Source organism: Cheilinus undulatus, linkage group 14 (assembly GCF_018320785.1).
Source record: "Cheilinus undulatus linkage group 14, ASM1832078v1, whole genome shotgun sequence".
Taxonomy (NCBI): domain Eukaryota; kingdom Metazoa; phylum Chordata; class Actinopteri; order Labriformes; family Labridae; genus Cheilinus; species Cheilinus undulatus.
Window position 1 is genome coordinate 44,056,325 of NC_054878.1, and position 27,828 is coordinate 44,084,152.

The window sequence follows — 27,828 nt, forward strand, 5'->3', positions numbered from 1 at the left end:
TCTGATTTAGACAATGAAAAGATTCACTTCCTAGCACATAAGATGCTAGTTATCCATTTAACCCGTAACAAAATGAGTCAAAGGCTGGAGCAGTGAGAAGGTTACGTGTCTTATGTCTTTTTCAGTTAAGCATCTTCATCAAAAGTGTGACACCACACACAAAAACTTAGAGGTTAACAAACTTAGAGCATGAATGAACACTCCACTGGTGTTACGGTTTATTGTGTGACCATGTTAACTGGTGTTAAATGCTGCTCTTCGTGAACGTTTTTTTTAATCATATCTGATGACCAATTTTTGGTTTTATAATGAATAAATAAACAAAGAAGCATTCATTTGAACTCACAATGACACGAAAACAATTATGTCTGCTGTGAAATCATCCTGACAGAGTGTCTGAGTTCATATCTCCTGGTATCAGTGCTGCCTTTACCCCTGAATGAAGTTCTGTTAAACCACTGGAAAAATCAGTATTTCTGATCCTCTTCTATGGAGGTCTTCGAGTGCCTGGGTGCTTTGTGGCTGTGTGAGAAATGTGATTGGCTTGTGACTTTGGAGGGCGGGGCTTAGTAACAGGCCAATTCCCACACCATTCAGATATATATGGACACCAAGGATCTCAGGTGTTCTCACCTCTGTCAGAGCGGGTGCGACTCTCCTCCATTTCCTTCTTCAGACCCTCCACCTGCTCGCCCATCTCTTTGCTCCGCTCCTCTGACTCCTTCAGCTTACTGCACACAAACACAGTAAGATCTACACAGTCAGGTCCAGGATCTTTACTTGGACTGCTCCACTACACTACAGTAGGTGACAAATGCCCCCTTTACAGATGTAATGATATGATTATCATGACCTTAACTACCACAGATATCAGATTTACCCTATCATGTTTTGATGCTTTTTAAGACCATGCAGACACCCTACTGATAAAGAGCTCCTTAGGACTAGTTTTTTGTAGAAAGGAAGCAGAAATGAGTCTTAACATGGAGTTTAAAAGTCTGGTTTTAGTCACTCTAATACAATGATTACACTTTTTATAATTGCAGGTGCATGGGTGTGTTACCTCTCCAGGCTGATGTTCGCCGCCTTCATCCTCCTCAGCTCGTCCTGCAGCAGCTGTTTAGCTCTGATCTCTGCATCCAGCGCCGACTGCAGCTCCAGACGGGCTGACATGTCCAGTTTCTGACTGCGACGCACCTTCCACAGTGGGTCCTGAGGGGGCGGGGCCAGACAGGGAGAGAGGGCAGTAGTGTTAGCATTCAGGAAATCACAACAAAAGGTGTGTTTCTGTTGTTTTTCCACACACAAACAGTTTGTGTTCATTTAGAGCCCCTTCCACAGCAGGTAGCTGGTAACCATGGCGACACAGTCCAAACCAGTGCTTTCAGACAGCGCTCAGCCACTGCTGAAACAAATTCATTTTGGTGTAACTCCAGTTTGACTTCAGAACAAGGTTTTGCATGCTGTGGTGGCCCTCTCACTGTCTGAAAGCATCTTCAAGCTGACTCGAGCATTCAGCCAATCAGAGCAGCCCATCAACACACTGACCTCTGACCCCGGTACTGACAGATCCCTCTGAGAGATGTTTTCTCTGAATGTGTGATCAGTGATCTTATAAAATACCTCACAATTGTCCTTGAATGTCTCAAGAACCCCCTAGAATTACTCAATGACCCCGTGACATAACACCTAGACCCCTAAAATATCACAAGAACCCTGGGAATCATTCAAAGGATGCCTGGAATTATTCAAAGTACCCCTGGAATAACACAAGAATCCCCTGAAATAACACAAGGATCCCCTGGAATAACACAAGAACCCCCTGGAATAACTCAAAGTACCCCTGGAATAACACAAGAACCCCTTGGAATAACTCAAAGTACCCCTGGAGGAACACAAGTATTCCCTGGAATAACACAAGGATTCCCTGTAATAACACAAGGATTCCTGGAATAACTCAAAGTACCCCTGGAATAACACAAGGACCCCTGTTATAACACTAGAACCCCCAGGAATAATTAAAGAAAGTCCTTGAATACATTAAGGACAACTTGGAATGAAAAAATCGAGGACCTTCAAAGGCATAACTAAGTACCCCTGGAATAACAAAAGGATTCCCTAGAATAACACAAGGATTCCCTGGTATAAACCAAGGACTCCTGGAATACTTCAAAGTACCCCTGGAATAACTCAAAGTACCCTGGAAAAACACAAGGAGCCTGGAATAACTCAAACTACCCCTGCAATAACACAAGGACTCCAGGAATAACTCAAAGTACCCCTGGAATAACACAAGGACTCCTGGAATAACTCAAAGTACCCCTGGAATAACACAAGGAGGCTGCAATAACTCAAAGTACCCCTGGAATAACACAAGGAGCCTGGAATAACTCAAAGTACCCTGGAAAAACCCGAGGAGCCTGGAATAACTCAAAGTACCCCTGAAATAACACAAGGACTCCAGGAATACCTCAAAGTACCCCTGGAATAACACAAGGACTCCTGGAATAATTCAAAGTACCCCTGGAATAACACAAGGAGGCTGCAATAACTCAAAGTACCCCTGGAATAACACAAGGAGGCTGCAATAACTCAAAGTACCCCTGGAATAACACAAGGAGCCTGGAATAACTCAAAGTACCCCTGGAATAACACAAAGACTCTTGGAAAAACACAAGGATGCCTGGAATAACTCAAACTACCCCTGAAATAACACAAGGATTCCCTAAAATAACACGCGGATCCCCTGGAATAACACAGGGACTCCTGGAATAACACAAAAACTCCTAGAAGAACACAAGGATTTCCTATAATAACACAAGGATTCTTGGAGTAACTCAAAGTACCCCTGGAATAACACAAGAACCCCCAAGAATAATTAAAGAAAGTCCTTGAATACATTAAGGACAACTTGGAATGAAAAAAAAAAAAATCAAGGACCTTCAAAGGAATAACTCAAGCATCCTCTAGAACAACTTAAGACACATGTTATCACTCATAGAGCCTTCAAATAACTCAAGGAGCCCCTAGAATAACTCAGGGAATCTGTGATATAGCTCCTAGACCCCTGGAATATCATGGTAAACCCCTGGATTAGCTCAAGGATCCTCATCAATAACAAGGTCCCTAAAACATAACAAAGGCAGACCCTGGAATAACCCAGTATTCCCCTGAAAAAGCTCCAAGACCTCCTGGAATTACTAAAGGATCCCTTGGAAAAACTCACAGACATCCTAGGAATTAATGAGGGATACTTTGGAATTACTCAAGGACCCCTGATATAACTCAAAGGAACCCTGGAAATTTAGGACAAATCCCCTAGAAGTCAAGGAACTCATGATACCACTCACGGAGCTCTGAAATAAAACAAGGATCCCCGGGAAGAACTTAAGGAAACAGTGATATAACTCAGACCCTTGGAATAACTCAAGGATCCTGTGGAATAATACAGAGACCCCTATAAAAACTCAAGAAACCCATGATATAATTCACAGACCCCTGAAATAGCTCAAGGACTGACATGAATAAAACAAGGTTCCCTTAGAATAATCAATTGTGATTGATCTCCTGATATAACTCCTGACCCTCCTGGAAAACCCAAGGATCCTCTGGAGAAACTCACAGATATCCCAAGAATAAATCAAGGATACCATGAAATTACTCAAAGACCCCCTGGAATCACTCAAGGATCTCCTGAAATAACTGAAGGACCTCCTGGAATAGCCCAAGGGCTTTTAAACTCCTCTGTATGCAAACTAATGAAGCCAGATTAGTTCAATCAAGAGCCTTGAAAGTTTGAAGTTTATTACGATTTTATCTCTGAGTGACAGCCATGCGAGCCAATAGCCATGCAAGCCTCTTAGACCCCGCCCACAATGAGGGAGAGGAGTCCTTAATGGCTTCAAGCAGTGACTGACACACTCACCCTCCTGTCTCCACCAATAGGAGGCCACGGCTTCTTAGGGGGAGTGGCCATTCCCGACTCAGGCTGAGACGGCAGATTAAAAGAAACATCAACATGAAAGACACAAACACTAACACATTACAAATACTACTATGAAGACTGCACTACTCCTGCAGCAGAAGTAACACGCTGCAATGAAACACACATAGAAACTGTTACAGCACATGTGCATGTGCCTGTGCATTACCAGCGGTCTTGTTCCCAGACTCGAGCTCCTCAGCGTCTCCAGCTCCTCCGTCATCTTGGTGGCCAGAGCCTGAAGGTAACCACGAGCGTCTTTTTCATCGCTCACCCTGCACACACAAATTAAAGGTGAGATACAGCGCCCCCCTGCTGTCAGAGTCACATGATCAGAGCGAGGACTCACCACTGGATGATCTCAGCGATCTGAGCCTCCCAGTGAGCCACGCTCTCCTTCTTGGAGGAAACGTCCTGAAGGTCATCCTCCAGCTGACGATTCTGAGCCGTCAGTCTGTCCACGAAGGAGCAAAGCTGAAGACAAAAGATACGAACAGTTACAGCACACTGGCTTGTAGTCACGCTGGTCTAGCCCCTAATTCTGCATAACTTGTAATCTTCTTCAAACAAAAGAGCTTTGTTGGCAACTTTTGGAAAAATGGGTAAAACTGGTGAGGAGCAAAACCCTCGCCCCTGCCAGTTCCACCCACTTTTACAGAAATTGCCATCTATGTCCCACTGTTGGCAAAAATGGATGAATAAATGAATTCTGACTTTAATCTGAGAACGCATGCCAGGTCCCTGTCATCAAATTCAAAATGAGCGAAGATCTTTCATGAAATGGTAAAATGTCTATGTTTCAACAGCCATACGTTGTTACGTTCTATTGTGAATAAAATACGGGTTTATGACATTTGAGGATAAAGAACAGGATGATGAAAAATGAAGACGACAACAAAAAAGAAGACGAAGAAAAAGAAAAAAACAAAAGACTACAACGAAAAAGTAAAAAAAAAAAAAAAAAACTAACAAAAAGGAAAATGAGTACCTAAAAAAAACACAATGAAAAAGAGCTTGATGACAAAACCGAAAATGATGATTAAAAAGACAATGACGAAAAGATGAAGAAAAAAAGATAATAACTTCAAAGAAAATGGTGACAACAAAAAAGAAAACTGTGACAAAAAAAAAAGTCCGACAACAAAAAACAAATTATGAACAAAAGACAATGAACAGAGAGAAACCTGACAATAAAGAAATCTACGACGAAAAAGAAAACAATAAACGACAATGAAAAAGAAAGCAGCAAGAGAAAAAAGAAAATAACAAATTAAGACAATGTGTAAGAAAACAATGATGTAAACAGACAACAAAAAGATGACAACGAAAAAGAAAACAACAAAAAAAGTGCAACGTAAAGAGAATATGATGATGTAAAGAAACAACAAAAAGATGACAACGAAAAAAAAATGATGATGAAAAAGAAAACTACGACGAAGAAATGATGACAACCAAAAAGAAAATGATGAAAAAAAAAGAAATACGGCCAAGAGAAAATGTGATGAAAAATAAAATGAAAAAATAGAAAACAACAATGAAGTAAAAAATGACTCAAAAAAGAAATCCATGATAAAAAAAGGAAATTAATAAAAAGAAGATGAAAAAGAAAATGATGAGGACTTAAAAGAAAATGACAACAGGAAAAAGTAAACCATGACCAAAATTACAAACTATGACAAAAAAGCAAAAAATGGAAAAAAACAAAAAACAAAACTGAAGAGGAAACAACGACAAAGAAAAAGAAAACGTTAAGATGAACAGAAAACGACAGAAGAAGAAAAATGAAAAACAAAAAGCAAAAAGAAAACGATGATCAAAAAGATAACAGCTACAAAAAAAGAAAAGGTCAACAAAAAATGGAGACTTAAGAGAAATGATGATGTAAAAAAATAGACAAGAAAAAGATGACGTCGAAAAAGATGACAACAACCAAAACGGCAACAATGAAAAAGGAGACAACACCGAAAAGAAGACAGCAACAAAAATGAAACAATGAGGAAAAAAAACTACAACAACAAAATGACAACGAAAAAGAAAACAGTGGAATAAAAGAAAACGACAAAAGAGAAAACAGTGACAAAAAAGAAGACGACGAAAAAGGGGGTGACAACAAAACAGAAAATGACAAAAAAAAAAGAAAAAACTATGACAGAAATGACAATCACTTCATTTTGTTTAATCAGGTTTGTTTAATGGTTGATGACTGCGTCCCATAGGTAATATGGATGTTGTGTCACGTGCAGTTGATCAGTCACCTTGTCGTTCTCAGCCGTTAGTTTGCGGTTCTCTTCTGACAGCAGGCTCTTCTCTCGCTCGTGTTTCTGCTTCAGCTCAGCAACGGCCTCATCCATCTCCAGCTGCCTGCAGAGACACACACAGACCTGGATCAGGCCCAGGACTCGCCTCTCTGAAGGACTCAGGGGATACTGAACAACTTTGTTCTTCACAATTAATATAACCAGATGAAAACCTGTTATGATCAAGATCTCTTTCACAAGGGTGGCATGGCCAAGAGGTCAGCAGCAGACATCACAATGAATGATACATAGATGAGAAATGGAGGAGAGTTAAATGTCTACATACATTCAGTACGCTCCCTATGTTTTACAGATAATCAATATCACAAACTACTCAGTCCTGCAGACCTTCAAGAGTCATCTAGCCAGATGAAGGGAGACAAAACTCTAGAGGAGCCTAGTGCTGAGCTAAAAGGCTAGCTGAGCCCCTTTAACATATAAAAAAATCCTCATTTTGTCACAAATATCCTTTAACTGAAACGCTGATACTCTGTCAATAGAATAAACCTGGTGGGGTGAGCGACTGAGTGATGATGCGCTGTTCACAGATGATGTGAGCACAGTAGCTAGCTCCTGTTTGAGTGCCAGTTTTCTTTCCTCCATCCTTTTTTAAAATGTATAAATTTATTCAACCAGGAAAGCCCCATTAAGATTAAGATTAAGAATTGCATTTACAAGAGTGTCCTGGCCACTTCTTCAAGTGGACTGAGACTCAGAACCTGACTACAGACTCTGGGTTAAGTATAGTCCTAAATTGTCAGCTGGAGCAAATGTTGGTACTTAGGATGTTTTGTGAGTTCGACACCTGGCTTAAAACTCACCTGTCCCTCTTGTCCTTGTCCAGCCGGTCTCGGAGTTGCAGCAGCTCCTTGTTGGCGGCGAGCTGGGCGCCCTCGGACTCGTGCAGGTCTTTCCGGAGGTTTTTGATTTCGGAGGAGTGGGTGGAGTCTCTCCTCAGAAGCTCCTCCTCGTAGAACAGGACCTTCTTATCGAGCTCTGCCTTCAGACGGGTCAGCTCCTGCTGCGACTCTGCCCCTCCTGCTACGGCTCCATGGCCCTGCTGAGACTGAGCACATAAACGCTGTGATGTCACACGTTTGTAAGGTCAGCCCCTTAGCATTCAGGTATGTTTGTAATCTTTATGAGCATGTGAGCGTGTGTCCTTGTACCTTGAGGCCCTCTAGCTCCACCTCGATCTGCTTAGAGTAGCTCTCGCTGTGCTCCCTCAGCTTCCTCTCCTTCGATGCCTCGGCCTTGGCGTCGTCCAGCTGGGCCTCAAGCTGACAAACACAAACAAGCTTTTATTGTGAAGTATCACTGGACCAGAGCTCCAAACAGGAAGTGACATCATCCTAGCATCCTGAATGTTATGGCTAGAGTCTAAGAGCACAGTTGACCCCCTTCTATCTTTCCTAACAGCCCCTCCTGACCCAATGGAGAATGTCTGCTGATAGATGAGTAGACACAGTGGGATTTCTTGCTTGGCCTTAATAAGTCCTTGTGGTCCTCCATCAAAATAGCAAGTGACTACACCATTTCTTATTGACAGAAGACCTCCAACAACTGGCCGACACAGCCAAAACATCTGCTCTTAAACCTTTCCAGTGCTGTATTTTCCACAGAAGAAGGGCTTTCAGGAAATTTCTGGATATCGTTTTTTTGGTAAAAATCAGTTCCTGTTCAAAGACAAGGCTGAGGTTTAAATTTATCAGGTCCTCCTGATGCCAAGAAACTAAAAAAGCTTTCAAAAACAAAAGCTCAGGTCTCAAGTTAAAATTAGATGAAAATGAAATAAGATGTTTTGGTTTTTTTTTTAGCTTTTCCTGTCTAGTTTTTCTCATTGAAAAAAGCAGTCCACTGGCATTTTTAGACATGTTTTTCGTTTATGGGATCAATACTGAAACCGAGGATGGCTGAAGAAAGATCTCCTGACACATATCAAAGGTTTGGTCGACTGCGCTGCCCTCTAGTGGTGAAAAGGAGCAACTACAACACACCAAACCTGTCTGTCAGATGATGGTGCTCCTCCATTAATGTCATTTCAGTCTTTTTCCAGCTCTTTAATAGTGTTTGTCATATTCTAATATAAACAGCCACTTCATTAGGTACACCTGTTCAATTGTTCATTAACACAGGCATATTGTTACGGCTGTGGTTGTATTGTATCGTGTAGTGTATTGCTGTAGTGTTTTGTATGTTGTATTCTCCTTTTGTGTCTGAGTGAGTTCTCTGTGGTTGTGTGGATCTTTGTCTCTTGTTTTGTGTGTCCTCTGTTCATCCCGTGTGCTTGTGACTGAGTGTGCTGTCTGTTGTGTGTGCGTGGATCTTCCCAAGCGGTGCTCTGCGATTGGTTGACAGGGTTGGGGCTGGTGGCAGTGAGATGTGTGGCTGATTGGTTGCCAGTCTTATAAACATTGAGGCCTGCAGTTGACATGGCGGTATAACTGACAGCAGCATCTTTGTTTATTCCCGGCCTCCAACCATTACTATTATTGAAAACTCTGTTTTGGTTAGTGATTTGGTATAGTTTGATCCTAGCTCTACATCTTGTTTTTATAGTCTTATTTAGTAGTTTGTTGGTAATCATGTTTTTGGATTATTTTTATTTTTGAGTGCTATATCACCTCTTTAGTTTGTATGCAGCCTTGTGTTTGAATTCATTTAGAGTAATCTGTTTAATTAGAATTACTGTAAATATATTGTCTTAAATTCTCACTCTGACCCTGATTGTTAGTTTCAGGACTGGGAATAAACATTCTTTTTACAAATGATTATGTTATGTACCTTCCCCCTAGGCGGGTGCGTAACACGTATACACAACTACAAGCTTCATGTAAATGTGTTACATAATAATGGCTCTGTTTTTTGTGATCAGTTATTTTATTTACAGTGTAAAGGTGTACTTTGATAGTTCATATTTATCCACCTTCTTGTCTCTGTTTACTAAAAAATGTCCATGTGCAGTGGAATAGAAAAGTGAGGATGCAGCCCATCTCTATGAATCATAAACAGGGTTGGATATCCTTTTGTTTTTTTCGATACTGATACTAAATCAATACTTTATAAACGGTGCTGGTGCCTAAAAGGTGCCTGAATTGATAGTCTCGAGAGGAAAAAATGTTTGCTGAAAGTCAGCGAAAGAATAAAAGCTGCCTGGGTATCATAAATGATCTTTCAGGAATATGATTATAAGATGCCAGTCAAACATTGGATATAAAAGGAAACCGACGTAACTTAACACATAAATCACACAAATTCCATTATATATTTCTTGCCTTTCATTGGGGTGCAGGGTTTCAAAATGAAGTATCAATATCTGTGTCATAACTGGGTCTGGTAGGCATCAGATGTGTTGGTACCGTAACCATCAATCACTGCTTTTTTGGAACTTTTGTCTTCTCTCCTCCTCTCTTTCTCCCCCTCCTTCTCCTCCTCAGTGTCTTACCTCCTTGCGGATCTTCTCCGTCTTGCGGATCTCCTGCCTCATGCTTTCCATCTTCTGCAGCAGAGCGTCCACCTCGTCCTCTTTGTCTCTAAGCTGACGGGACAGACGCTGTTTGGCTGAGCGCAGGTCTGCCATCCTCTCCGACAGCTCCGAGAACTCCTGCAGGGCCAGCTTCCTCTGAGAGTGAGCCTCCTTCAGCTCCTTGGTCTGAGCGCGGAGACGCTCCAGAGACTCAGCCAGTTGCTGCTCAACCCCCCGGAGAAAAAAACACAACAGTTAGTCCTCAGTGAAGGGGTTAAGTAAGTATACTATACTCAGGTATTTCTTAATACTGTGTGCTCTAAACCAGTGGTTCTCAATGTGGGGGCAGAGGCCTTCTTGGAGGTCGCAAGACACTGAGAGGGCGTCTCCAGATGCCTTAAAAATTTTCAAATTACACATTTGACACTTCAAACCAATTTTGCCAACTTTTAACCCATTTCATCATTTTTACCCCACAGATTTTGCCAATTTCAACACCTTTTTGCATCTTAAAACCCATTTTAAACCCTTCCCACCACTATTTTTCTGCCTGTTTTTGCCACCTCTAAACCAATTCTTGCAACTTTCCGTGTATTGTTGCTTCTGTTGACCAATCATGGCCTTTTTTTACTGCGTTTTACGCACATTCTTGGTCACACACATTATACACATTTTACTATTTGTTAAACTTATTTTGCCAGTTTAATCCATTTCTGCCAATTTATGCCTATTTTCTGCCCCAGTTAACCCATTTTTGTCAGTTGTAACTAATTTTTTAATTCCAGTTCACAAAAATTTTCCACCCATTTTGCCACTTAAAGGGGACATATTAGGCAAAAATCACCTTTTCACACTTTTCTAACAAAAATATGTCCTCCTGGCCTGTCCACGATCCCCTCAAGTACGAGACAAATCCATTCCCTACCTCCCTTCTCTTTCTCCACCTTTAAGAAAATGTGTGCTAAAACACACACAAAAAAAGGTGCGGTTACCTTGTGGACGTCGTCCTTTTCTTGCCTCAGCGTCTTCACCTGTTTCTCCAGGGTCTTCAGCTTGGAGGCGGAGCTTTCGTAATCCTGTCGGAGAGAGACCGCCTCCTCCAGCTGGTGCTCCAGCCTATCAGAGTCTAAAACAGCAGAAGGGCAGGGCTAATCATTGAACATGGATGGGAAATAACCACTGAATTCAAGCCAGAGTCCTGCACTGATAGGGTACCCAACAGGTGGCTACAAAAACATCTGTTAAGGCTGGGAAATATTATTATATAGCAAAAATAATAAAGCAGGGCAAACACTCACACCTGCGGGCAATTTAGAGTCATCAATTAACCTGCACTGAAACTACTGTTTCTAATCTTCTCTCCTCTTTTTGCTCAAATGATGCTGACTGGTCCAGTTTTTCTCTGACCAGGAACAAGAGTATCAGCTTGAATCTTTAAATCTTTAAGAGATGGATCCATGACAGACATGGAATCTGGACTGTTTTAAGGTTAGTGGAAAGGTGTGGGTTTGTAAAACTGGACCAATGAAGGACTCTGACTCCAGCAGTGCATGTATTAATACTGATATTACATTAAAAACACTTCTCTTGATTTTTCAAAGCGTTACTTCTCTTCTGTCTCCTTTATCTTGTGGTGTTATTGCTAAGTATGCATGATTAGAAGTGAACCTGCAAGCTTCTTCTTGAGTCGTTCAATCTCCTCGTTGAGTTTCTTGATCTCTTTGTCTCTGCTGAGAGTTCCTCCTCGAGATGGAGCCGTCAATGCTTGAGTCGACTCTACACACAGAACCAGAGGATTACTACACATTCAGAGAACATTAACATGGCGGTTCTACACCCTGGCGGTGATTGTTGAATTATTCACGGAGGATGTTGTGGATATTGGAGTATTTTTGTCACCCTGCAGTTTGCGGTTGAGCTCCTGCTTCTCCTGCTCCAGGCGCCGGATCCTCTTCTCAAACACCTCCACCTCCTGTCCGCCTCCCCCTCCTCCCCCCTCCTCCTGGCTAAGCCCCACCCTGCTGATAGAGCTGCGGTCAGAGAAGCAGCTTTCCGTGGTGTAGGTGAAGCCCACGAAGGGGAGGTGCTGACCAGTAAAACCAGTATGAGACACTGGAGGGCTGATGTCCTAAAAAGGGACACGACAACATAAGATAACATGGTGAACACTCTTCACCGTGAGTCACTGTATGACTGGATTTTATAGGTAACACAGACTGTGGGCCTCACCGGGTTCTTGAGGACGTCGTCATCCACGTCAAAATTGGACGTGTCCGTGGGGGAGGACACGTCAGGGATGTACGGGGCCTCGGTGGACCGGATGTTGTCCCAGTCGATCCCACTGAAGAACGGGTGACTCTTGAAGTCAGAGATCCCGTTCAGACCGAGGCGACGATCTCGGGAGCAGAGGAGGCGCTGGATCAGGTCTTTTGCATCCTCGGACACATCGGTCACATGAGACGGGAACTGGAAACGCTCCTGGAAACCACAGAAGAAAAAGGAACAGTTTCTCAGTCATAGCGAGCACTATGCAGAGGAGAGAGACAGACGAAGGAGAGACGGACAGGAAGAGACAGACAGCCGCTGGTTGTCCTGGGGGGATCCTGTCAGATTTAGAAATAGGACGAGAGTCTGGAGACAAACAGGATCAGCTGATCTGTTTTTAATCATTCATTTAAAGGAGCATTACACTGAACAAATACAAATCTTATACCGAGGTCAGACTTCACATGTCATGGCGGTTGTTGGGTTTCAGGATGCACCGTGTAAATCCATGCAATGTCATAGTCCACTGCTTCCCAACCTGGGTCTGTGGCCAGGTGCACACTGTGCGAATTTCATTCGATTGAGGCATGAATTTTAAGTCGCACGACTCACTTACAGGTCACACATTCTGTAAAACACACTTTTTCAGCCTTTACTAACAAATACAGGTGCCCCTGGTGGGCATCAGAACCTGCCCCTCCACTTTTCAGCTGCCTCAGCAGCCTGCTGAGAGGATGATCAGGAGAGCCACACCCATTTCCTTACAGGGGTGTGGTCAGGGGCGGAGTCAGACAGAAACTGCTCGTTCTGAGCAGGGCTGAAACAGAGGGGTTTTTAGACATGCAAAAATCCAGTACTGGAGTGTTTTTTCAGCAACAAAGTTCAGAGACATGTTTTGGGGACCTCTGAGACCAATACAGACTTGTTTTAAAGGGGTAAAATATGTAACCTTTAAACATTCTGTCAACTTTCACTCTGATCATGTGCTGTTTAGGGTGCGGTGTCTTCAGGGACACGGCTACCAACCATGACCAGTCAGGTGCTCCCATCTGACGGATTTCTGACATGTTTAATAAATTTGGTCGCACGACTGCACATACTCCCACGATTAGAGCAGGATCCTCAACTTTGGGGCCTTTTTATCTTTTTAAACTGTCAGACATCTTAAATAGTTTGAAATCAACTTCCGATTTATAAATCACACAAAAATAACAGGATTAGAAATGGAAATTTCCAACAACCATCCACCATAGCATTGGATTTAAAAACAAGCCAAACTTTCCCTGGTCTTTTGATTTTTAGCATTTTATACATCTGAAAGATAAAGGCAGCCTCACTAGCTCTCCCTCCCCTCCTTTGTTTATGTCTCCTGCACACAGATACGTGCTGAAGTGTTATGTTACATTCATTAACTGATTTGCAGACTTCCCTGTTTAAAAGTTTACTCCTGTGTTGCTACTTTAAACCTTCTAAAAAAGTCCGATGATGCTCACTACGAACTTTCATGACGCCAACGTCAAGATGCAAACTTCTGCAGACTGAAGGCAAAGGTAGCCCTAAAATTAAACTTCCATATATTCTGGATTCATCATTACAAAGTGAAATATTTCAAGACTTTTTTTTGTTTTAATCCTGATAATAGCTTACAGAAAGGTTGACTTTCTGGAAAATTATTCTCATTTATGCACGCAGTAACTTGTTGGACCTTCTTTAACACAAATTACTACATTAATGTGACTTCACCTGACCTGACACAGCGACCATCATAATGGAAAAAAAAAAATCTGGTGTCTGACCTCCTGTTAAAGCCATTCTTAAAGTGACAGTTGGACTCACCTCGTGGTTCATGATCTTTCCATACGTCTCCACCAAGGACTCGGCGTAGAACGGTGTTTCTCCGTACAGCATCTCGTACATGCAGACCCCCAGAGACCACCAGTCACACTCCGGTCCGTAGCGTCCCATCCCGTCCTCCATCGCCTGCAGGATCTCTGGGGAGATGTAATCCGGAGTCCCCACTGCCACCGAGGACTGGACCTGCACCAAGACCACAGAATAGGTCATTAAACCAAACTACTGATCCAAACCCAGTTAGCTCAGAGGGTCTAAAGCTAACTTTAAATAAAATACAGTCTCATATTTATTCCTTTGGTATTAAATACATCATGATTTATGAGTCTGTATGAAGTGCAGTCAGATCCTCCAGGCAGAAATATATTTAGATGTGAATGTACAAAGTAGATAAAACAGGTAAGTTAACACACAAATGGATGTTTGAAAAGCTACTGAGTTAGCCAAGCATATTCAGTTTCTATGAGTGCCTTTCCATCCACAGAGGACTGCACCTTGTCATGCTGGATGCTAGGAGATGTAAAACCAACAGTCACATACAGATGAGGATGAAATTATTAGTCCCCCTGTAAAAATTTCAGTTTTTCCCAAAACCGCAAGAACAAATCATTTTCTTTGCAGCTTTTCCAAACACCCTAGTTTTAATTTGTTGCTTACATTAAAGTCCATCATTACATAGCAGTGTTTTGTGGTATGGCTCAACAAAAAGGTCAGTTCAAAAGGAGGCTAATATTTAGGCCCTGGTAGTGTGATTTTTGTGAAATAAAGTTGTTTCTGTGTGCACTGTAAAATAACGTAAGCATCTAAAATAAAACTAGGATGTTCGGGAAAGTTGTATTAAATAAAGTTGAATTAAATAAAGTTGTGTCTAATAATTTTGTCCTCATCGATATGTAAGTGGAAACGAGTTTAAACCAGTTTGCTGCTTAGTTACCGTGCCATCCTCCATCATGCGCAGACAGGAGCCAAAGTCCGCCAGCCGGATGTGTCCGTTGACATCCAGGAGGACGTTGTCCGGTTTGATGTCTCTGTGACAGAAATACATTTGATCAGTGAAACATGTTTAACAGAAACAACTCATCAGGTACAGCACTGAGAGCTGCCGAGCCACGGAGGGACAACATGGCCGCCCCACAAACGGCTCAGACTAAAACAGGAAACGGGTCAGAATGATGGAAACGCAGCGAAAGGAGGTCAGAACCACTGAGAGTAAGTGACTCAGGCTAGCACAGGCCCAGCTTCTACAGTGGAATAAAGATTATTCTACTCTAAACTACAGATTCTTCTTCTACTCTGAACTGCAGATTCTTCTACTCTGAACTACAGATTCTTCTTCTACTCTGAACTACAGATTCTTCTACTCTGAACTACAGATTCTTCTTCTACTCTGAACTACAGATTCTTCTACTCTGAACTACAGATTCTTCTTCTACTCTGAACTACAGATTCTTCTTCTACCCTGAACAACAGATTCTTCTTCTACTCTGAACTACAGATTCTTCTTCTACTCTGAACAACAGATTCTTCTACTCTGAACTACAGATTCTTCTTCTACTCTTAACTACAGATTCTTCCACTCTGAACTACAGATTCTTCTTCTACTCTGAACTACAGATTCTTCTACTCTGAACCACAGATTCTTTTTCTGCTGTGAACTACAGATTCTTTTTCTGCTGTGAACTACAGATTCTTTTTCTACTGTGAACTACAGATTCTTCTACTGTGAATGACACAGTCTTCTTCTATTGTGAACTGCATGTTCTTCCACTACTCTGAAATACATCATCTTCTTCTTCTCTGATCTACAGCTCCTTCCACTGTGAACCACATATTCTTCTTCTACTCGGAACTACAGCTTTTTCTTCTTCTACTTTGAATTATAGCTGTTTTCTTCTACCGTGAACTAAAATTGCACTTCTACTAAGAATTATGTCTTTTACTGTGAACTACAGATTCTTTGTATTCTACTATTAGCTATGGATTCTTATTCTGCTGTCAACTACTGCTTCCACTTTGCTGTGTACCTCTGATTCTTCTTCTTGGAAATATGGCTTCTTCTTCTACTAACTATTAGATCACCCTGATCTTCTGGGAACTACATTTGCATCTTCTTTGCTGTGAACTACAAGTTCTTCTTCTACTGTGAACTATTGCTTCGCCTTTAACAGTAAGCTACCACTTTTTCTTCCAATGTAACATATGGCTTCTTCTTCGATGCAAACTACAGATTCTTCTTCTTCTACTATGAACAGCAGATTCTTTTCCTACTGGGAACTACAGCTTCCTGTTCTTCTACTATGAATCGCAGATTCTTCTCCTGCTTTGAACTACAGCTTCTTCTTCTACTGTTAACTGTGCCTTCTTCCTGTACTGTGTCTTACAGCTTTTCCTTGAAAACTTCAGCAGTTTTTAAGGAGCTTTTGCATATGTGAAACGAGTTGTACAAAAACTCCTGAAAGCATCCTGATTCTTTTAAGAGAGCTGCACGTGTGAGAGCCCACAGCAGAATTCCTAACTCTGATTTTAACTGGGGAATTCTCTGAAGGTTGTTTTTTTTTTTGGCTTGTAGTTGAGATGTGTTAGACATCATCAGGTGGAGAATGCACCACAAAACAAGCATGAGGTGTTGATGATATCTAACTCATATTGTAATAATATGTGTGTATTGAAGGTGCTCTACCCTCATTCCTGCTGTCCAGTATGGTCTCTTCCCCTTCGAATATACTGGGAGCGCATCCAATTACACACACTGCTAATACAAAGGGCAAGAACTAGAATGGAATGCGTCCCTGTGTCAGTTTCTGCACAGGAAGGAAGGTCGAGGCTGAGCTGGCTGGACAGGAAATAACTACAGTTCCCAGGAGACACTGCTGCCAGGAAGACACGACTTCCTCTCATACACAATGAACACACATGGCACACACACACATGGCATACCCACAGGATGGCATGAGATTTGTGCATCATATGTGTATTCATCCAGTCTAGCTGCCCAAAATCTCACACCATTCAGCTGCACAAGCTAACACCTTACTCCAGTATAATCAGAATTGCTATAAAACCAGTAAAACCAGTACCTGTGGATGTAGTTCTGCTGGTGGATGGAGTGGATGGCGAGGACCATCTCAGCCACATAGAACTTCGACATGTCCTCTGGGAGACGATCCTCGAACTTACTGAGCAGAGTCAGCAGGTCGCCACCTACGTAATAATCCATCACCAAGTACTGCAGAAATACAACAAGGCATGTGTTAATACTGAATTAATACACACAGAAATGTATTAATACTGCAGTTTTACACATTAATTGTGCAGTAATATACATAGACATATTAGTACTGAAGTGAAAGACGAACATCCATTTATCCTACAGTAGTACACATAGACATGTATTAAAGGGATACTTCAACATTTTGGGAAATTTGCCCATTGCCATAATCCCTGTAGTCTTACGAATAGGTTCGTTACCTTTAGTTGTTGGTGCGAGCTATTTTTAGATCGGTGCTGCTGAGTTAGGAGCTACTCAGCTAACGCTATGGTGTCTTACGGTATTTCCGGCTTTCCCTAATCAAACTCATCAAATACACAATCCAACAACTCCAAAACGCTCTCATGGACAAGTTGTGACCTGCACATTCACCACGCTATGAAATAATAACATATAATTATGTAACATGACGACACATGAAGCAAATTCTCGGAACTATTTCTTGAGTAAACGACTAGGCGGAGTGACACAGTGCAGCAACCATGTCTGGAGTGTAGTTCCGGCTTTGCTTTTACCTTTAAAACGTCTCCGTCTTGTAATGTTCCATGATTATTTTATAGCAAAGAAGAAGTACATGAAGTACACACTGACAAGCATTTACTCTGCAGTAATACTTATAGACAGTTAATAATTCTAGGGATGAGCATGGTTAATCGCTTAAATGGTAACCAATCATGTTTTAGAACCATCGGCTTGAAATCCCAGTCCATAACACTCTTTTAAACTGTAATGAACCTCCGACCACTAGAGGCCGGTGTAGCTTTAGTTAATGGCTTTTTTTAAAGTAGTAAATGAAAATAAAGTGGTATGTAGGCTGTCAAGTGGTGATCCCACGTAAAACTAGTCACCGGAAGTGAGAAGAGGTATGATATTAAACCCCAAAGAGGAACGAAGGCTGACTGTGCTAGCTTGTAATGTTAGCCACACTGTTGAGAGTATATCAGGCTAACATCACATCTGCTAACAAAATGACCCTGTGAGGAATTTGACTGTTTTCTAAGGATTTTCTCCTCTTTAGACTAGTCGGCTAAACGAAATTTAAATGAGCATGTAACCGAATAGGGAAATAGAGGCTAAGAACATCTTTAATTAATTCTTCAGTTATACCTACATATGAATATTAGAAATGCAGTTTACACTGGAAAGTGTGTTAATAATGCAGTCAGAGACAGAAACATGTCTCAATAATTCTGCCATACACCAAAACATGTATTAAATGTAGAAGTAATACACACTGAAATGTATTAATAATACACACATAGACATGCATTAATTCTGCAGGACACATAGACACGTTCATAGAGCAGTGATAGTTAACAGTAATATTACTATTGCTAATACTAACCAGGTAGTTATCGTCCTGGAATGCGTAGTGCAGAGTTGTGATCCATTGACTGTCTCCTTTCACCAAGACATCACGCTCCTCTCTGAAGCACGCCGTCTGCACAAAAATAACGATAAAGGCTCATTTCAGCAGAATAACAAGAAAACACCACTTTTAAATGATGTTCACTGCCATCTCATCTATACACACTAATATGACATTTAAAATAAAGTATTATGACGATTATACATGCTACTATGATATAGTTACAGGCTAATATGACATAAATACACTAGTATGACATTCTAACAAGCTAATGTGACATTTGTACAACCTAAAACAACATCAATTCATGCTTTTATGACATTCATACAAACTGATTGCAATAATGTAAGCTAATGTGACATATTTTACACAATTCATCCAAGCTAACATGGCATTCATACACACTGATATGGCTTTTATGCTATCTAATAATAAATCTTTGCACCATAGCATACCATTAGTTTAAGTTAAGATGACATTCATACACACTTTTATGAATTCATACAAACCAATGCAACATAATCACACAAGACATTTTCACACACCTGTAACACACTAATCACATGTCTTCACAACTTACCTCTGCTCTCTTTAACATTTCCCATTTATTGAGGATCTTCATTGCATAAACTCTCTCTGTGTGCTTCATCTTCACCACAGCAACCTGAGAGACAGGAGATGAGAGATATTAACACTTAGAGGGAGAGAGAGTTGACAGCAATATCAACACTTCAAAAGATAAGCCCTGTTTATTCCTCATTCATTTTAGGAATACCAAATGGGTACCTCTGTAAGTAAATGCACTTCAGTGCATATTAAAACAGTCAGATCCATCTTGAAAAGTTCCAATCAACTGTCCGGGCCAATCAGTGTCATTTGATGAGAACGAGGCTGTAGCTATGAGTGAGGTTTAGCTGTGCTCAAAGATGTTCACAAAGGCTGCCTTGAGTGTGGTGATTAGCTTGGATATAGCTCTAGCATAGCGTCAATATTACCAGAACTAGCAGTCTCATGATGGGAAAGATGTTTATGCTCTTTTGCCAACCCGCTTCAGCATGAGTTTGTGTGAGTTACAGGGGGAAGGGTTAGCTGTAATGTGAGTGGGTATATGAAATGAATTTCCCTTGGGATTAATAAAGTGTTTGTCTGTCAATCAAACGGCTGCTAGTGGAGTGATTAACTCCTGACTTAGCCACAGCAGCAGTTTTGTCTGAACTGGACACCATTTTTTAAATAAAAACTAGAGCAAAGAGCCACACTGAAAGCTTGTCTTGGCAGAAATGAAGTTCTTACATGTCTGCTGCCTGGCCTTGGCATGTTTTATTCCCCTAGAAGCTCCTCAATTAACAATATACGGCAGTGGTAACCTGGCAGCTCAAGAGACAAGTGCATACATACAACTTATTTTTTCTTGTCGTTCCAATTGGAACATGAATGTGACAGACAGACAGAAAGTTCCTTCCAAGAAAGGTTCAGGCCTTCCCAAACACTTTCTATGGGAACTTTCCCAGATAAATGTGACATCTATCAATGCAATGATTATCTGGAACATTCAATCTGATGTGTCAGGTTATGGTAATCCCAATTTCTGAATCAGATAGTTTTTTTTCTGGGCAGAAGACATCAGCCGTTGGTCAACTCTGATCTGTTTTTATGGTCAAACATGAGAGAAAATGTTGGCAGTGCGGGAGTGTTATAGGAACAAAAGAAAAAAAAAATCATACCAAAAATCAGATGCATGTCACTTTGGACAAAAGCATCTGCTTAAAGACACTGTAACAATGTAATCTGTTATCTTAAACATAAGTCTCAATATTGGCCCTATTTTCACAACCAATGCATTTGTAATAGAAAGGAAGTAAAAAACACCAGTTGGCTGAATCTGAACCAGCACTGATCTGCTATTCTTGATTTCATTAATGTGATAATAAGGAGAAGCACTTGCTAAAACCACAGATAGCTAAACCTGCAAAAACTCAGACATCAGCCCATCTTATGTCTAGGCAGAAATCCCTCTGAACACTTACTTTATGCCTCATTCACCTGACAAATCTAGATAAACATCTCATTTTCAGATATTTAAAATCATTCCAGACTTGTCAGTGGCTCCTTGTTTTAATCTTTCAAATTTATTAAAAGAACACTAAAATTAAAGAGAGAATGCTCTTTAACGGTTCAACCTTTGTCATGGGGTTTTTAAATTGATTTTTACGGACTCTGTCTTGTCTCGGTCTCGACCCCTAAAAGCCTTGGTCTTGTCTTGACTCGGTCTTGACCCCTAAAAGTCTAGGTCTTGTCTCGGTCTCGGCTTGTCCTTGTCTTGACCCCTTAAAGTCTCGGTCTTGTCTCGGTCTGTCTCTTTCTCGACCCTTAAAAGTCTTGGTCTTGACTTGGTCTCAGTTTTGCCTCGGTCTCAACCTCTACAATTCCTAGTCTTGTCTCTTTCTTGGCTTGTCTTGGTCTCAACTCCTAAAAGTCTTGGTCTTGACTCTGTCTTGGCTTGTCTCTGTCTGGACACCTAAAAGTCTTGGGCTTGTCTTGGTCTTGGCTTGGTCTTGGCTTGGTCTTGGCTTGGTCTTGGCTTGTCTTGTCTCGTTCTCGACCCCTAAAAGTCTTGGTCTTGAGTCGGTCTCAGTTTTGCCTCGGTATCAACCCCTACAAGTCCTAGTCTTGTCTTGGTCTCAACCCCTAAAAGTCTTGGTCTTGACTCGGTCTCATTGTCTTGGTTTGACCCCTAAAAGTCTTGGCCTTGTCTTGGTCTCAGCCCCTAAAAGTCTTGGTTTTGTCTTGGTCTGGGTGCACTCTGGTGTCAGACAAGTCTTGGTCTCGGATAGTGTGGTCTTGAGTCCAACACTAGCCCTAGTTATACACATAAAATTAAATGTCGGATTTCATTCTAACAGGCACCTAACAGTTTATGACAACATTAGGGAGAAAAGCTGTTGAAGAGGCACTGTTAGTTTCTTAGCTTGCTAACATTTTGCCTCCATTCATTTGTGCTGCCACTGTGTTGTACATACTATGCTAAAATACCCAGCCAGAGGCAAAGAGGTTAGCTGTGCAGCTTTAACAGCTTTTCTCCGTTATGCTGTCATAAAATAGTAATGTTCCTAGGTGTATAAACTCCCATTTGATTAAACACAAATTCTAATTGTGTTTAAACAACTAGTCTAAAGTCATCCAAATCAATTCTGCAAACCAACTTCACTCTGCAACACTCTGTCAGACAACATTACACTGTATTAGAGTGAAGCTGGTTTGCAGAATGTGGCTCAAGTTAGCAATGCTATCACTGCCATCCACATTTCTCAGCTGAATATTGTCCCTCATTGCTTTGGTTATGTGTGAGTACAAACTGACAGACTCTGGACAACTTTATCTTTATTTTCTAAATCAAAATAGTGCTAAATTGTGCTGTTCCTACAAGATGCAATTGCTGCTAAAGCAGTTAGCAGTTGATAATCTCAGATTTAAGAGCCTTGTGGCCACAAGGCAGGCACCTTTACCAATGACTACAGTGGTTACTAGTGACTGGGGGCCTTACATTTTAGACCAGTAATACTCAACCCTCGAGCTGCATGTGGCTCTTTAGTGACCAGTTGCAGTTCTTTTAAGGCTTACTTGAGAAAAAAAAAAACAACCTTAACTAAAAACCTTTATGAAGGTAAACACTGTCATCAAGATTCATGGTAGGTCACATCAACATATCTGTTACCCACACAAAGAAGACAGGCTTTAACATCCACATGTTTATTATTTTAAATCCATATATCATTACCATAGGATGCGCTCGACAGAGGAGCGTGTGTAAGAAAAGAGAGCAGAGGAAGTCTGTGGGTGTTGCGTCTCTTCAGTAAGCTCATTCATTGAGCTCTGCTGTTTTGTGTTCAAACTGAAGCTTCCCGTTTCCTCATTTTCACTTTTCTCCAGCCACTTCCTGCCGATGCTCTCTCACACCCAGATCTTATGACAATTATGCCGATGCGAGTAATCAATGAGCATAACACAGACGGATCACAGGTGGAGATAACGTAATATCTAATATCTAGTGAAAGTTGTCCAAATGTGGGTGTTTTATTTGATCTTTAATGCACAAACAATCATAAATATTGTCAAAAGAGCAGAAATATAAAACCAAAGCTCCAAAATGAGGTAGGGTGAAACAATGTGTCTGGAGAGCTGCAGGTGTGAGGCAGGGCTGGTTTTAGTCATTTGGAGGCACAGGGCAAAGACCAATATGAGGCCCCTCCCCCTTTAACTAAAGAATTAATAATGAGTGGAAAAAAAGTAGAAAGCATCTCTTTTATGTTAATAAAGCCACAGAACTCCAGTAAATGCCCTAGTGTGAGACATAATTACCCAAATAGCCAACCATCATTCATCAGCTCTTTGAAAAGCATCTCATTGCTCAAACTCAGCACATTCTAATATCTTAAAAAATCCTTAGGCCAGGTGGAACTTTCATATGTTTTCATAATGATGTTGGGCCAAAGGCTAGTATGACCGCTTCTTAGGGAATTAAAAAAAGTATCTTTTGACATATTTTATTGCTTTAAAATTGGTTAAAACCCACTGACAGATGTAAAGGGTGACCAATAGCATATATGGGTGACATATAGCATATATTATCTACCTTACATTCTCAGTCTGGGTTGTGGCTCTTGCTTAAGTATTTTTTAGACAATGTGGCTCTATAAGGTTGAGTACCACTGGTTTAGACGGAGCGTTGGACCGACTGTGGGCCTGAACTGATTTAGAAAATGTCAATAATGCCAATGACAAAGAGACCTGGATTTAACTGTTTAGTTGGCTAATCGTGCACATACCTATCATAAACATGCTCTTAAAGGAAACACTGATATACTTTTCAGAAAAGAAATTTGTGGGTTAGACTGAAATGACAACTCAATTCAAGACAACGTGACCAGAAAGGCTAGACAGACAAAAATAAACCACAGTAAACCTGAGAGCCACAGGTGTGAATGATGTGTGGGCTGCTGATTGCAAAAGAGAGGCAATGAGCCCTGTTGCAGGTTTTTACTGGAGGAGATGTAGTGTAAATGTGAGATGTTTAAGTAGATACTAAAATGCAGTCAGCATGGAGAGAGAGAGAGAGAGAGAGAGAGAGAGAGAGAGAACATTGCCTTGGGTTCGGGTCTCCAGGTGTGTTCAGTGCAGTGCTGTGATTGGCTGAACAGGTTCCAATAACCTGTCAGACTGACATGCAGACACACCTTAAATCACACACACTCCTATAGCTGCTCTGATTGGTCGAGCCGTGTGTGTTTGTGAGTGTTTGCTGTGTTTCTGTGTGTCTGTGAGGACCGTAGCACAGCCGGTCCTCACAAACACACAGTGTGTGTGTGTGTGTTTATATCCTCGGGCAGCAGGCAGGTGTGGCCCCGACACACCTTTTCTTTGGTATGTGGGCGATGAACACACCATACAAACACACGGTCTAGTGAGAGCTGATCAAACTGCTGCTGAAGACAGGAAGACTCAGACACTGTAAACATTAAAGACTACATTACCCACAAACCCTCCGTCATGATGCCATCATGTCAAAGTTTGGCTCCCACCTAAACTTTCTTAAAGTGCACTTTTAGAACAAATTAACTGTTCTGAAAGATTTCTATTGGTTGATCTGGTGCTCTGCGACGTATGAAGCACCTTTCCTTGTCCCCACAGAGCTCAACAGTGAATGCCCATGACTTTAAACTTCATTCATAGGAGCTCACAGTCAGAAAACTCAGTTCCACCAATCAGCAAGAATATCTGGCTGCAGACTGCCTCTCTCAGATGCCTGCTCTGCAGACTACCGCTGTCAGACACCACCACTATCAGGACAAAAATACACACAAAAAAAGCACGGATTACACTGGAAGGACTAACTTTGATATCATAAAGGAGAGGTATATTAAAGTGGCCCTACCATCCTTCAGATTTTCTGTATGTGGCTCTCAGCAGAAAAAAGTTTGGACACCCCTGTCTTAAGGGAATGAACCTACATGAGCTCAAAATTTTACGTCAGCTTTAACTATGTTTGCTAAAGCTATGTAGCTAAAGCTAATGCTGCTACAACTGTATAAAACTTGGGCGGCTAAAGCTAACAAAGCTGAATAAAAAAAAAAAGAAAGGCTGACAGTGGGCAGAGCACAGGGAAGAATGAAATCCCAATGTGCACTGCACTCAATATCTGTTCACACACTGATGGGCAGTGCCCCATTCTACTGCTAAATGCTACATGCTGAGGGCTGCATCCCATTCAGCTTCATACCTCTATCTTTTTACACAATAATGGGCTGCATCCACTTCAAAACTCTGTTCTTGCACACCGATGGGCTGTGTCCCATTTTGCTTGATATCTATTATCAGTTGACACAATGACGGGCCGCATCCCATTCTACTATATTTCTCCCTCTACGAACTGATGTGCTGCAACCCATTCTGCTTTATATCTCTATCTGTTTACATCCCAATAGGCTGCATTCCACTCTGCTTTATGTCTCCATCTGTTTACACACTGACAGGCTACATCCCATTCTTCTTCATATTTCCATCTGTTTATACACTGGCTGCATCCCATTTAGCTTCATATCTCTTTTTGTTTACACACTGATGGGCTGGGTCTGTCTGGTTTACATCTATTTTTAGTTACACACTGACAGCCAGGTCCCTGTCTGCTTTATTTCTGTATCTGATCACACACAGATAGGCTGCATCCCATTTTCCTTTAAACCTCTATCTGTCTACACATTGATGGGCTGTGTTCCATTCAGCTTTATATTCCTCTATCTCTCTAGACATAGATGGGCTGAATCCTGTCCAACGCCTTATCTCTATCTGTTCACACACTGACGGGGAGACCCACTATGCTTGATCTCTCTCTCTCTCTTTTTACACACCGACAGGCTGTGTTCCATTCTGCTTCTTAACTATGTGTTTGGACACTGATGGGCCGCCCCCCTATTCTGCTTTATTTCTCCATTGGTTGACAAACTGATGGCCTGCATCCCATGGTGCTTTACATCTCTACCTGTTTACACACTGACGGGCTGTGTCCCATTATTCCTTTTAACACACTGACAGGCTGCATGCAACTCTGTCACTGCAATGAATCAGGAGAAAGTTTTGACTCTAGGCAGGGGAACAGGAAGTCTTACCTCTCCGAAAGCTCCTCGTCCAATCACCTTAAGCATCTCGAAGTCGTCTCTGTGGAGTCGCATGTCCTTCACTGTGCTGGTGAATGGTTTCACTGGGGAAAGATGAGTGTGTGTTATTACCACTCATAGATCACACATCACACCAGAAGTTTCATAGAAGTGAAACCATATTTAACCGTTTGGTAGAGACGATCAGCTGTCATATCATGTGTTATTTTTAGATCCACGCACAGAGATCAGAGAAAGGAAGCCGCATCATCATTGCAGTGCTGATGGATCATTAAGATCAATAGTTGTAAATATCTTATAGTGACATATTAATCCTCAGAGTACATAGAAATACTTCAATAGGATTAAGTGTTATGATACTAGTGCTCATCATGAAGTGTGGGAGGAGGTGGGGCATTAGGACCCTGCAGAGCTCTTCATCTTTAATTCATCTGATCATTTTAACTGGGTCACACTGACAGGGAGAGTTTCTTCTCCTTTAAGAAACACCTGAGAATGTCTGGACTGAGTATGAGCAAGTTAACAGCTGAAATTTGACATCTCATATAAAACAAGAGGAGAGGAAGGGGCGGGGCCGGGGGGGGGGGGGTGTTACCATGGTAACAGACTGAGAGACACCATCATTGTTACTGAAAGCAGAGCAGATCTAAACCAGGACAGGTCTGTATCAGGGTCAGACCGAATGAGGATGCTGTGGGACAAATTCTTCTTCATCTCACCTAAAGAACAACTACAAACCATCTACAGCACACCTATGCTCCACCTACAATCCATGTACAACACACCTACAATCCACCTGCAACATACCTAAAACACATCTATGACACACCTACAATCAACTTTCAACCGACCTGAATAACACCTACAGCCTACCTACATTCCACATGAAACACACCTAAAACCCACCAGAAATACACCTGTAATCTACCTACAACACACCTGAATAACATCTGTATACCATCACCAACACACCTACAACTTCAGCTGAAGTGTAGCTTAACTCCGCTGAACTGTAGTTGAAATTCACCTTAAACATCACTATAAACACACATGAAACACTCCTGAAACCCAGCTGAAACCCCTTAATGAACCTGAAACAAATAAAAAAAGCCTGAAACAGCTCCAGAAACTGCAAATAATAGTGCACCTTAGACGTAATTGATATTGTGCCTGAAACTTCAACCAAAAAGATTTAAAATGCATCTAAAACCCATTCATAAACCCTAAATCCCAACTGAAAAGCACCTTCAACTGCACCTTAAAAACCCTGAAATGGGTGCCAGTTCAGCTCAGTTGATAGAGAATGCACCCATATACTGAGGATACAGTCCTTGTGGGATCAGTTCTCACTTTCAGTGCATGTTCGGTATACGTCTTCCCTCACTCTCTCTTCCCAAACTGTTCATCCTGTCTCATTTTGGCTAAAAAAAAAATCAGAAAAATTCCTGAAACTGCATCTAAAATGACTTAAAACCCCCTACATAAACTGCACCTCTGTCCCGAATGAAAAAAACCTAAAACTGCACCTTAAATTCCCCTTAAAAGCACCTGACACTGCACCTTAAATTCACCTTAAAGGCACCTTCAACTGCACCTTAAATTCACCTTAAAGGCACCTTCAACTGCACCTTAAATTCACCTTAAAAGCACCTTCAACTGCACCTTAAATTCACCTTAAAAGTACCTTCAACTGCACCTTAAATTCACCTTAAAGGCACCTGCAACTGAACCTTAAATTCACCTTAAAGGCACCTGAAACTGAACCTTAAATTCACCTGAAAAGCACAAGAAACTGCACCCTAAGGCACCTGAAACGGCACCTGACAGGTACTTATTAATAAGTGACCTATGCCAGCTTAGCTCTGCCTGAACAGTTCGTTCTTGTTCATAGACTCCCTCCCCTCCACATGTCCTGTCTCTCTGATCTGTCCTTTCAAAATAAGGCATCATGCCTGAATATAACCTTAAAATAAAAACAAAACTGCAATGGTGAGTCTGCAAAGCTTAAGTTAAGGTCTTCTCCATATTTACTGGAACTTCCTGGAACCTCCGAAAGGTTTTTTACTCATCTACAACCAATTCTGAAACTTCTTTCACGGACCCTTGAAGAAATGTACCTGGCTAGGACTGGGAAATATGGACTTAAAAGGTATCTTGT

The 27,828-nt window shown here is 41.5% G+C and overlaps 1 protein-coding gene across 2 annotated transcripts in view; it reads right to left on the minus strand.

Moving 5' to 3' along the window:
* Nucleotides 1-27,828, minus strand: part of cdc42bpb (CDC42 binding protein kinase beta (DMPK-like)) — a 45,336-nt gene that overhangs the window by 15,951 nt on the left and 1,557 nt on the right. Inside the window, exons 2-20 of one of the 2 annotated variants that reach the window (XM_041805302.1) lie at nt 25,662-25,753; nt 19,079-19,162; nt 18,475-18,570; nt 16,939-17,087; nt 14,796-14,889; nt 13,847-14,047; nt 11,975-12,223; nt 11,645-11,873; nt 11,414-11,521; nt 10,738-10,871; nt 9,725-9,967; nt 7,449-7,559; nt 7,101-7,345; nt 6,238-6,343; nt 4,332-4,456; nt 4,152-4,257; nt 3,926-3,988; nt 1,064-1,212; nt 634-731 (exon numbers count right to left, since the gene is read on the minus strand). In XM_041805302.1, the coding sequence (XP_041661236.1) occupies nt 634-731; nt 1,064-1,212; nt 3,926-3,988; nt 4,152-4,257; nt 4,332-4,456; nt 6,238-6,343; nt 7,101-7,345; nt 7,449-7,559; nt 9,725-9,967; nt 10,738-10,871; nt 11,414-11,521; nt 11,645-11,873; nt 11,975-12,223; nt 13,847-14,047; nt 14,796-14,889; nt 16,939-17,087; nt 18,475-18,570; nt 19,079-19,162; nt 25,662-25,753 (2,682 nt within the window). The remainder of the gene's footprint in view (nt 1-633; nt 732-1,063; nt 1,213-3,925; nt 3,989-4,151; nt 4,258-4,331; nt 4,457-6,237; nt 6,344-7,100; nt 7,346-7,448; nt 7,560-9,724; nt 9,968-10,737; nt 10,872-11,413; nt 11,522-11,644; nt 11,874-11,974; nt 12,224-13,846; nt 14,048-14,795; nt 14,890-16,938; nt 17,088-18,474; nt 18,571-19,078; nt 19,163-25,661; nt 25,754-27,828) is intronic. The other variant, XM_041805303.1, reaches the window with a different exon arrangement.